General features: G+C 34.9%; 1 protein-coding gene across 1 annotated transcript; it reads left to right on the top strand.

Annotated features, from left to right (window-relative positions):
* Positions 1-207: 207 nt before the first annotated feature.
* Tsp_11961 (conserved hypothetical protein) lies at positions 208-2,239 on the top strand. Its single transcript, XM_003372162.1, has 3 exons — positions 208-261; positions 1,056-1,803; positions 1,974-2,239. Exons 1-3 carry the CDS (start codon positions 208-210, stop codon positions 2,237-2,239), a joined length of 1,068 nt encoding a protein of 355 aa, XP_003372210.1.
* The last annotated feature ends 11,144 nt before the right edge of the window (positions 2,240-13,383 follow it).

Genomic DNA, 13,383 nt, shown 5'->3' with positions numbered 1-13,383 from the left:
CGTGCTCGAAGGTGTCCTGCGAGTGAGAGCAGTGGCGCAAATTGTGAACGCTCGCGCTTACATCGCGCGATTTTGTCGAGTCGAGTCGAGTCGAGTTTTTTTTTTCTCCGGTTTCTCTACTTTCTCTTTTTCTACGGTGCATTTGTTTGTTTGTTTGTTTGTTTACTTGTTTACTGATGGGTTTGCTTGTTTGTTTCAGAAGGCAATATGAACACAAGAACTCTGCTGAACCCGTCGCAGGCTTACTTGACATCTGAACAGGTAAAATTGCTTATTTTTTGAAGAAAAAAGTTGTTTTTTTTCTCCTAATAAAATAACCAACTGATGATCACCAAAAAGTGGCGCGCTGTCATTGGGTTGTCGTAAAAAGTGATCGCAATCGTGTGTGTGTGCATCCACTGGCCCGTAAAGTTTGACGTCATTTACTGCATCTCTACTAGCTCGCTTGAGGCGAATTTGTTTTCTAGCTGTGCTAGTTTTTTTTTTGTTTTCTTTTTCAACTTTTCTGTTCTTCAAGTGAATTTTATTATCTGATGATGGTAAAATAATAATAAATAGGAACAAAACCGACCATTTGGTGAGAAGGTAAGAGAAAATCTGAAATTTGGGTGAAAAAGATAGTTTGCCCGGGGAGAGCACAAAGTTTAAAAATGAACGCGCGCGCGCGCGTCTCTTTCTTTTCTGGTGGAAATCATAGAAAATAAAATGGTGATGCTGCTGGTGCTGATAATTTTTAGTCGTGCAACGCGCGCGCGTTCAGCCGATTTATTATAATTAATGATGGGCACGTTACGGGGGGGGGGGGGAATGGATGGATGATCGTCGTCGTCGTCGTCGTCGTCGGTTGGTGGCCTACTTTCAGGCGCTGTTTGCGTTTGAAAATTTTTTCAGCTTTCAACTTCGCTCGCCAAAAATCTAGTCGGGTCGTCGTCGTCGTCGTCGGTGATGGTCATTGGTGGTTGAGTTGGTTGGGGGAAATTTGCATTGCGAAAAAATGGGGAGGTGCCGGTTGAAAAGTTGAAATAATTAATCAAATTGTTGTTGTTTCTTTTCAGTACGCTCGACTGTGCGGCGTGATGAAAAAGACCGTGTCGGTGCACGGGCGTGGCAATTTTCCGACGCTCGAATTTTCGCTGAGCGATTTGATTCGAGTAGTGGCCGATCGCGTCACCGGAGCCGGCATCGAACTGTTGGACGTGAAGTTGAACGGCGGTGCCGCCAGCCACGTGCTGTCCCGGGCTTTGGTGTTGTACAACGACATCGATTTGATATTCACGGTCGATTTGTCGGTGGCTCGCAATTTTGAAATTGTCAAAGACTGCGTGCTGAACAGTCTGGTCGAATTCTTGCCCGACGAGACCAACCGCGCCCGGATTGGTCTGGTGGCGATGAAAGACGCCTACGTCAGGAAGATGGTCAAAGTGATCGAGGATGACATTTGGTCGTTGATTTCGCTCAACAACGATCACGGCCGCTGTGTCGAACTGAAATTTGTCCACTCGATGCGTCGGCAGTTCGAATTTACAGTCGACTCGTTTCAAATATACTTGAACAATCTGTTGAATGTCGGCGTTGGCAGCGGCGCCCAACTTGCCGATGCCGCTCGTAATGACGACGCGGAGCGGGCCGGACCTGTTCAGCCGGGTGTGGAAATTGACCCTTCTGACGGTGGTGGCGCCGAGTGCAGCGGTCGACCGGCCACCGCGGTGGTCGTCGAAAGCGTCTATGGGGATTTTCAAGAAGCTTACCGTCATTTGACCGAAAAATTGATCGACACTGAACATCCGGAACTGATCCGCGGCGGTGGGCTGTTGAAATATTGCCAGCTGCTGGTCAGGGAATATTTGCCGGCGCCGCCGATGAACCGTTGGCGTCAAATTGAGCGCTACATGTGCAGTCGATTTTTCATCGACTTCAACACCGTCGGCGAGCAGCAGCGCAAATTGCAGTCCTACTTGGACAATCACTTTCAGGACGACTTGAAGACGAAACACGACTATCTTTGCCTGCTCTACCGGGTGGTCGACGAGAGCACCGTCTGCTTGATGAACCACGATCTGCACTTGACGTTGACCATGATCGAACACATGATCTACCAGTTGCGAGTTTTGTTCATTTACCAACAACAAGGCCAACTTCCTCGTCCGCAGAGCATGGTCTACTCGCTCAGCACCGCCGGTTGTCATTGTATTACTTGTCCGCGTGCCGCTATTGGTCCGGCCACTTCGGATCACGCTGACTACCAAGCGGCCGACTATCATCACCACCATCATCCTCATCATCAACACCTTCATCCCAACCACCACCCCAATCACCACCACCACCACCACCACCACCACCATCACCACCAGCAACAGCAGCAACCCCATCTTCACCAAACCCATCATCATCAGCATCACCACCACCACCACCACCATCATCATCAGCAACAGCAGCAGGTTTTGGCAGTGCAACAGCAACAACAAATGCACCATTTCTCGCAGCAGGGACACCCGAATCCTAATGCAGGCCAACAACCGAACGGACAAGCGCATCAACCGAAAAAGACTTTACTCTACGTGCCGAAGAACGCATCCTACTGGGTATCCGTTATGTAAAACTCTCTTCACGAATTGTCCATTTTCCCAAAGCAAAATCCCTTTCTTCTTTCACCTCCCTCCCCCCCTCCCTACCCAACTACACACACATACGCAAACACACACACACACACACATTATCTGAAGTGTCTTCTTCTTCTTCTTATTTATTTTTTATCTGGGTCTTCGACAAGAAAAACCGTCTTTTATAATATTACTTGTATTTTTTGTTTTTCTGTAAAATTGTCTAGAGCAATGATTTTGGATCATTTCTTTCCATCTCTCTCTCTTTCTCTCTCTCTCTCTCTCTCTCTCTCTTCTTTTTTGCCAACATATTACACACACATTATTTGTTGTATTTCTTAATTTTTCCCCCTTTTCACCCTCTCCTCTGTTTTTTTTTCTTTTATTTCTTCTTTTTTTTAATGTGACAACTTATATATACTATTCAGAAACGATGACCAACCAACAGTTGTAACGATTTGTTTGTCCTGCAAACGATTTGTTTAAAATTTTACTTTTTTTTTCCGACATTGTGTTAAGCAGACCGACCGTTGTTTTCAGTTATTCTTTCTACTCAGCCCTTTGTCTTCCTGCGTGCATTTGGAAATTGTCCTTTTTTGCAAAACATTTGTGTTACCACAATTTATCCTTTTTGAATCACTATTTACGTTCTACATCTTTTAACTTGTCGTATAATTTTTTTTTGTTTTGCTCTTTTGCTTGATATGAGAGAAAAGGATGAAGAAGATAGATTTAGCTGGCTTGGCTGGTCGACAATCGTTTGCAGGAAGAGGAAGAGGAGGAGCAGCAGGAGCAGGAGCATCGTCGTTTGACGTGCATGTTCCAGTACAAAAATGCACCCCAACACGACGCTGCTTGCTGTGTTTTGGTTGATTTGCATAGCGACAATTTCATACGCGGGTCGAGATGCTGTTCACCGTATATGAGAAAGTTGCCAGGTGTTGTATAAAGATATTTTTTCCACGCATGCATTGTTGTCGGCATTTGTTGTAATCTGTCTGTGGAGATGGGGATGTTTTGTGCAGTGGTTGTTGTGTTTACGCGACGGGTTGTTGGTGCATTGATGATTTATTATTGCACCATCACCATTGCCGCCGGCTGCTGTGATCATCCTCACCACTACCACTACTACCCGTCCAATCGTGCTTACTTCTGTTCTGCGAGCAAAAAAACAATCACACAATTGATCGATCACAATCCCACTTAAAAATTTTCGTGCACCGTCGTAACGCTTGTATTAGCGTTTCGCTTGCACACAGAGATAGATGTTTTCCATTTTTTATTTTGTGATTTTTTGGACAATGAAGTTTTTCTTTTTTCAAAGAATAACTTTATTATCACTATTTATTATTATTATTATTATTATTATTATTATTGCTATTGCTATTGATATTGATATTGCGGCGAATTTGCAGAATATATTATTATTATTATTATTATTATATATTACGTTTTAACTTTTGTTTACCAATTCAATCAAATATCTCTCTGTCTGTCTATTCTGCATATATTTTGAATATTTATTTATTTATTTATTACTTATTAATATTTTTATGTTTTTTTCTCGACAACGCCGTACGTTTGTAAGCGCATTTTTGGCGACTGGGCGATGCGTTGTGGTTCGGCGAAGGGCAACAATTACGGCTTCTACGTTTTTCATGCCGTTTTGTTCTCTCTACATTTTTTATTCACCAACAGTCTCTTCTTTTCCGTTTACTTTGCACCTGGATGTTATATTTTTGTGAAACACAAGCAAATAAAAATGAACAGCATTTAATAATTAGTCAGTTTTCATTTTTGTTTTGCATATTCCACCAATAATAATAATAATAATAATAATAAAGAGAGCGACCAGTTGATGATAATAGAATAATGTAATGAATGCGTCATGAGAATCAAAATCTCATTATTGTAGAGGAAAGTGATGATGAAAAAATTCAATTGAGATTTTAAAGTGAAATGCAAAAAGCCGAATTATCATTTTCTTTTTCTATCTATATTCATTAGCAGTATTTGTTTGCATACTATCACCACCACCACCACATTTATTTATCCATCCGTATGTGGTAGAGAATTTGTTTTGCGGTGGTGTGATTGGTCGACTGGATTGTCGTTCCCTTATTCCAAAGTTGTAATAAATAACAAACAAACAAGCATTGTGAGGAAACTGAAAATGAAAATTGCATTGGAAGAGGAAGGAAATCAGTCCGGTCGGTTTTGTTCACAGTTTCATTTTTAATATTGATTGTTTTCTTCCATCATAAACAACAATTTTTTGTTCGACATGTAGCATCACTAGCAATTTTGGTTATTACAAGCTACAACAACAACAACAACAAACAGTTACGTCTATCTAGCTATCTAGCTATCTAGCTATATGTCTGTCTGTACAATCTAAATCAATTAAAGCAACACCAATTCAATAATATTAATGACATATATATATATATATATATATATAATGTTGATTAATAATATGCAGTCTTCTTTTGTTGGATATGTTGCATTTTTGGTGTTTTTTGGTGCTTTCGCTTGTTCAATAAGTGATCATGCTTTTCAAAGCTTCATAGCATCTCCACGCGTCTGGCAAATAGAACGATTCCAACGAATGCGGAAACGGTGTATCCCAACCGGTAATTCGACGTACCGGACACTCCAGATGCAGGAAACACTCTTCCTGACAAAAAAGAAACAAGACATTTAATTTATTTGTGCAATTTTATTTTTTTTTGTTTAAAAATTTTCTCAATTAATCGATCGATTTTCTCTCCTCATCTGTCGGCAAGAAAGATTGAAGCGAAAGAGAAGAAATTGAAAGAATTGAAAAAGCCTTAAGCTATTGATCAATAATAAAAACAAACAAAATCCAAAAATAAAGCATAAAATGAAATCATCAAGAATAATAATAGTCCCAAATAAACCATTTTTAAATATCAGTGTACATCTACTTCAGTTTATGCATCTCTCTACGCATGCATGTATGTATGTATGTATGTATGCATGCATATGTGGATAAATGGATTATTAATGCAAAATTGACAATAGTGTCATTCCGTGTTGGAAATTAAATTGAATAAAACTACTGCAGATGGATCACCTGTACAAAAGCTGTCATTGAACACACACATCAAAATTTATCAAGCATCAGTACAAAAATGACGATTTGTGCAAATGAAATAAATTATCATAAAAGTATTTTTAAAATTGCATCCATTTTCCAAGAAAAGCAACTGCAAAAATAAAAATAAACAGGGTGAAATTAATTTTTTTTGAAATATCAGAAAAATGTTAGCACAATGTGGAAATTGAATTTCGCGTTCAATAATGCGTAAACAAAGCATGCAATCAACAACAACAACAACAACACCAGCAGCGGCAGCAACGTCCATTGTTGAACAATGAGGCAAGTATATTGTTTATTGACTGAAGCAAATCAGAGAACAACAATTTTAATCGTCGTCATCTGTAATGGAAGAAGAAATTTATCCGCTCGTATTGAACTAATTGCATACTGGAAACGTGTGCAAATCACACGCATATGCATGCACCTTTTGCACATGCATACAATATGCCGATGATGCTAATGCTGATCTATTCCAAACAACTTCACTTTGCCAATAAAACATTGTTCTGCTATATTCAATTCAATTCAATTCAATTCAATGTTACGGATTTTATTTGCATTCATTTCTCATTGCCATTTTATGTAATGAAATTCCCCAATTGGTGGTTGCTTACGCGCATTATTATTATCATTATTGTTGTTGTTGTTATTGTGCAAGTATGATCAGAAGATAAATAATATTTTGTTTTCTTAATTTGGAGAAAAGGAATTCTATTTTAAACAACAAGCAACAATATTAATAAATAATTATTAATTTTATGAACAGATTCATTGAAAATGATCATTTGCTATTTATTATATAATAATTGAACGTTGAAATTGTTCTCACTAGCCATGTCAACAACAAGCAATGACTGTTTAATGCTGAAACAGTGCCCGCCTGTTGAAATTTCAAAAATACCATCAACTGTCAAAGTAATTTTAAACAGATAAATAATCTCAACAACTTTTTTCCAAAAAGCAGAAATACCAACTGCATATTGAACAGATGTACGCACACTTCTGCTCATTGCCATTTCTCAATTTTGACCACCGATTACTTACGTCAAACAAAAATTATCAATAATGTTCCATATGTAAATATTTATACTGTTCGCTTTTCAGGGGTTAAATTAACAAAGCAAAGCTCGCTGAAAAACAACAAACAAATAACCGTCAGAATATGATTCTGAAGCAGTTTAAATTTTTCCTCTAAACAACTATCCAATATCATTCGTATAATATGCTTATTGTTGTTGTTGTTGTTGTACAACTTGCAGAATAGAAAATGAAGGCATTTCGTTCATCCTATTTTACACAGAAGAATATTAATTGGAAAAAGAGGAATATTAATATTCTCTTTCATATTTAAGTACACGAGCTAACAGTCGTGGCAAATGTTTTACGTCATTGCACCAAGCTGACGCACAAATGCTCTTATCAATAACGAGCAAACTTTGCAAATGGTTTTTGCAAAGCAAAATGGAAGGAAAAGAACCCAATTATTAAGCCTTTGATCAACAACAGAAAAAAACAGACGAAAAGTTAATAAGCCCTTTGCAAAAGCGACTAGAAGATTATCTTTCGTTGGTGTTGCAATTTTGCTAACTGTTCGTGATTGCATACATTTTTGCCATCATCATCATCAGCTTCTTCTGAAAACTACACTACGCATGCTACTTACTGTATTTATGATAACTATTGATTGTTGCAAAAAAAAATTTCTTTTAATATTTAGCTTCACTGAAGCGGTAAAAGCAACATATTTGTGTACAAATTAAGCTGCGATCGAAATTGCAACTCATTTTCCACTTCCGTCTATTAGTTTTATATAGTCCAAATCGATCAACAAATGACGCTTTTATCATTTGTGAACACGGTTCAATTTATGCTAAAAGCTGAAACGAAATCTTTTCACATAGAAGATATAAAAACAAAAAGAAGTACAAATTCAATTCAAAGTAAGACAAAAGCACTGCAAAATATAGGTAAATCGAACAGCATTCCTTCTAATTGAGCGATGGTCGACGATAGTCGCGCGAACTTTTCTGCCTGAGGGCTATTTAGATTTTTGCTTCCATATTTTGCAAACTTCGATAATACATATATATGTGTTCATCTTTGGTAAAAGAAAATTTAGATCACATCGTAATAATTAATAAACAATTTGCATCACGACTATCATCATCTAGTAGTAAGCTCGAAAAGCTGACAATAGTGCAATTTGCAGACTTTACAATTATCATGTTATGTTGGAGTTGTGGTACGAATAAATTGCTTTATTATTGCTGCTTTTGCACAGGGGGGCTTTTCTTTATTTAAAATTTTCATTTAAATGTCATTGAAACAATAAGCAAGCCAATTGCAGCTTTTTCAATCAACGCCAATGCCAGTAATTAAAGGAGACGTGCTGGACTTGTTTTATTGGTTTCAAAATGTCAACTGCAAAAATAGTAGCTTTTCTCAACGCATGAATGCAAATTTCATAAAATAACGAACAGCGGTCTTACGGTTAGTCTTGGATTTGAATTTTTGATTTGATTAAGCAAGAAAAAAAAATAATTATTTCTCCTCTGCGTGACATAAAAAAATAATGATGAAGTTTTTGAGAAAAGTTAAAAAATTCAATGAAATTTAAAAATGCAAAGTGCAAAATAAATTGGCATTTAAATTTCTTTTTGACAAAATGCTATTAATAAAAAGTAACTTTTGAAATAAATCGATGATAATTAATGATTCAATTCCGAGATGAAAAATATTAATTTCTAAATTTCAGCCGATTGTAATAATTGTAAATTTAGTACTTTTTTTGAAATTTAAACAACACAAGCGGACAGTATCAATTTTATCAGTTGGTTGTATTGTTTGTCAAAGTGTTCTTGCTGACAGCGCTTTTCCATCATCCAAGCGTGATAACAAGCTGACCGTCATTCAAATCTGTTGACATTTTTATCCCTTGCCAAACCATCTTTCGACATTTTTTTACCTATTTGCACTGTTCACAAATAAATAAGAACAAAACTTTTTCTCTTCCCCAGTAAATATCATGTATCCGGTCAGTACAGACAGATTTGCTCGTTTTTTCGAAAATGCGAGCTGTCGCACTGAAAAGCACCCATCTGTGCAAAAAAACCCCCTATCTGTATTATGTTTATCATTTTATTAGTTTTTATATGGAAAAAATATTCCACCAAAGCGCAGATATTTTCACGTAATCTCAAACGTTCTCCTATTCAGATAAGCATGTGTTTGTACAACCTAAACAATCAGTGTGTAAAAGGTACACATATTTTTACGTTTGTCTGATTTACTGAACAAACCAGTGGTTTTGAATAAGTTGAATAGTGACAAAAATTTTCAAAATGCAAAATTTCAAGTTCAACACTGCTCTACTTGCTGTATGTGCTGATCAGAAAACAATGATCAATTGCAAAACTATAGCCAAAAAGACTTTAATTTACTGGAAAAATAATGATTCAAAATATTTTTTAAAAAACCTCAATTAAAGTATGCTAATTAATATATCAGTAAAAAATCTCTCAAGTGTTGCATTGTAACTACACTGAAATTAAGCTCGCAAGTGAATAAACAATTTAAATTGTGGTTGGAATAAATTTTTCTAAAATTCTACTTCATCAATTGCACAAATCTGCATGCATGTGAACAATTGATGCTGTCTGCAAAATTGTCGATGATTATTACAATTTTGATCAAGTGCTCTTCTTCTGGTCGATTCACTTTGCATTATATGCATTTTAATTAGTTAGGAAGATTATTTTCAAAAAGCGACAACCAACAACTATTCTTAGCTTCAAGCCAAACATTTAAAACATTCAGCTGTCAAAGCAAATCTTGCAACACTTTATTGGCAAAGCAACTATACTACTATGTATAAATAATACGCACGATGAGACTTCTTTGAAACTTCAATATTTCCTAAACTTTATTTCTTCTCGAAGTATTTTTTTAAAGAAAATACAAGCTAAAATTAATCTAAAGTTGACATTAAATGTTCAATTTTTGATTCTAATAATGACAATAATAATTATTATGCTGAAAGAGAGCATAATTTTAATGAAGCAACAAATGCTTTCTGACAGATTGGCCGGAATAATTTTTCCCTCAGTCGTTGAATTGATGTCGTTTTGCTACAATTGCATGAAAGCAATTAATTTACATTGAACAATGATAAAATATAGCAGTCAACTGAATAAAAATTTCTTCAATTTTTCGTCTAGCTATTCATAGGGAGAGGAAGATTAGAAGAAATTTGCATAAATCATTTCCAACAATTTCATATTCACTTGATTGTTGTTGACAACAAAACCAAACAATAGCATACAAAATTAGAATATTGTTGTTATCCAAGTATCTTTTGGTCCATATTTTCACGCGAACAGTAGGCATATGTGCAATAATGCAAGAAGAGAATGATTTATCTTGTCACAGTTTGGCTATTGATGATGATGATGATGATGATGATGATGGTTGAATGTTGAAGAAAAATAACAACGCACCAAAAATCTCGTCCGCAGACCTTATCGTACTGGAAGCCATAAATAACAATGTTAAATTCTGAAAAATCTGCCAGATTTTAATCAGCATAATATTTCAATCTGCATGCAGATTGTGCAAATTGCACATTGCTTTCCAGTTTTATGTTGAAGTTGACGAAACTGAATCTTCAACAAACCTCGCTACAAATATTAATAGTCCAGTCAATTAGACACAGCTTGTCGATTGGGAAAAACAAGAACCGCTCTCTGAATAAAACTACAAGGTCGATAATTAGGTGGCTTTTTGCCTGTCGGCTTTGACATCCTCAAAATATGGAAAAAAATCAAATTCAACGGTACAAAAAAATCATGACTTTTGCTTTGCAATACTGAATGCGCAATTATGAATTATTTTGTTTGTTTTAATTTTGATTTTTGTTAATAACTTTACTACAACTTGAGCAATATCCGTTTCTGTCTCATCCCCTTGTACTGCTTGGTTGGGAATTGAAATGCAGATTTGTCTCTGCTCTAAGCCATCGCTTTAGGGCTAAGCTTCCTTCGTAATAATAATAATAATAATCAACTTTCGCTTATCTTGCAAAGCAAACACAGTGCACAGTTAAGCTTGGTATTAAAGTGTCGGTTTCCAGTTGAACTGCTTGGCACATTTTGACATTTCCAAAATAGAACAAAAGCCTCATTCTTACGATGACTGATGACAAACAACTGCCGGTTACGAATTTTTACCAAAGAAAACATCTCCGATGATGCAACTGCCCATGTACAAAGCCATGCTTCACATCTTCAATAGGTAAACAATTTGAACAGATGAATAGGCTTAATAAAAGAGATTAATTATCCTAATTTTAAAATGCCGGTCAATTAATTTTCCACTTGCACAGCCAGTTTCTCAAACTATTTCGTTTGCTCGTACCAATGTCATTCATAAATCAACCCTCTGCCCGAATTTAAAAGACATCAAATAAATGCTAAACTTTTAAAGTGCCTTCATTGCCAAAAAACAAATAAGAAAAAAGAACACACACTGAAGGCTGTCAGTTAATCACTGTTTGTTCTATTCTTCTCAGAAAGGCATTCCAATAGATAAGCTTTGCTAGTTTGCAAGATTCCACTTTTTATCATTGCTTTTTTTAATATTCATCAAATCGATCATTATTCATTTCAACGCTAAGCCAACAATGGAACCCGGGCGGTTCTTTTCTATTGTTTACTTTATTGATTGATAAACTGCTTGATTTGCTCATTTATTTGCTTATTTTATCAGCATACTCAGCCCAAACAATAGTAATAGCAAAGCTTGTGAGAAATAATTGAAAATTGAAATTGCTTGCTTGCCTGATTGTCACATACTACATTTGCATTTCACTGTTGACACAATTTTGTACAAACTATTCTTTTTTTTTCTGCTTTTTGTTTATGGTAGTTCAGGTGTGGTAAAAGGTTAGTTTTTATTATAATATCGATCTTCAATTATATGCTTTTTATTAATTTTATTATTATCATCAAAAAAAAGAATCAAGAAAAGAAATATAATTAAATTTTCCTCATAATAGTAATAATTAACATGTTCGTGTTTGGATTCTTCAATTTAATAGAGAAAAAATAAAAACTATATAAGCTTGTTAATAGGATAAATATTTTTTCAAGCAAACATGTCGTTTCTACAATGTGACGCAGTTGCTCAGTTTACACTGAAATGTCCGAATATTTGAAAATTCATCTCTTGATAGTTTCATTGTAAGGAACTTTGTCACTCCAAACTGCTTGAAACATCCAAGCAAAACTACAATATCACTGAATTTGTATTCGAAATAATTTGCATAAACAAAATTGCTGGTTCTTTTGCTTTCTTCTAAAATATCTACAGATGAAAATGTGAATCCTTTCAAATTTTTTAATGTTGTTTTTATTTCTGTCATTCTCACCTCAACATTGAGTTGAATCAACTTTAAACATTGTTTAAAATTAACTCTATTGAAACTGTAAAAACTGATATTTTTAGACTTTGTAAAATTTTCCATGTCAAATCTAGCACAATTCAAATGAATTTCGAATTGCTTAAATGAATTAAACAGCTTTTTGTGCAAACGGTTTCACCTATTTTCAAGTGAAATGAAACAAATTGCAGAAAATGAAATCGAAGTTTATCAATTACACAAAATATGCTGTACTCTATTAGTACATTTTGAAAATAATTAGCCATTATTTTCCAGCCTAGTTTGTTCTTCATTTGCATACTTTTTTACTCCCACTGTTAGTTGGTGGTCACGATACGAAAATGAATACATACATGAAAGCTTTCCAACATCTAAGACTGCATTTATATATTTTTTGAATAACTTGTTAGATTTGCATGCAAAATTTTAAATTTAAAAGCAATTTATTTTACAGATATACAACTGAAAATTTATTGATTTTTACATTTTTTCTAAGAATAAACTTGATTATTTTTATCCATATCCAAGTATCAAAATATTGCATCTTAAAATGAACGGTTCAATTGTAGTGGACAATTAAATTGCTCTATTCTTATGAGTATTTAATTATTCAAACTGTGAATTCACGTTGTTAACAGATAGAATAACAGTTTTCCACTTTTCACGTGAAAATCTTAGAATTTCACTTTTTAAAAATTACAATTAAATTGGATTCATGTGTGTATAGAAAAAGAAAGAAAACAAAAATCAAATTGCTTCAAAGTAGCGGATATGATTTTAATAAGTTCACACATAATAATTTAAAAATTGATTGACGAAAATTAAAATTGATTTCAACACCAACGAAGTGCAATAATTAAGATGAAATTAGATAATTACAATAACGACGCGTATGCATAGTAAAAATTGTATTTTCTAACATCATCAATAATACGCTGGGATGGAATAAATTGTTCACTTCTAGAAATTATCGTTTTTAAATATTTCAAATTTGACTGAGAAAGTTATTCGAAAGTTAAATGGATAAATATATTTTCCATTTAAAGACAGCCTTCGTTTATTCAAAAATAATAAGAACTATCATTCAATTCAGCTAATGCTCAAAAAACGCTCAAGAAATAAAAAATAAAAGTATTATTTATTCCTTTCCACATTAATCCTTGCAGTCTCATTTCTCGCAAATCTCAGAAACGTAAAAACGTACAAAGTTCTGAAAGAAATGT

This window comes from Trichinella spiralis (genome assembly GCF_000181795.1).
Source record: "Trichinella spiralis strain ISS 195 chromosome Unknown Scfld9, whole genome shotgun sequence".
Classification (NCBI taxonomy): domain Eukaryota; kingdom Metazoa; phylum Nematoda; class Enoplea; order Trichinellida; family Trichinellidae; genus Trichinella; species Trichinella spiralis.
This window is presented reverse-complemented; position numbering and strand designations above follow the sequence as displayed.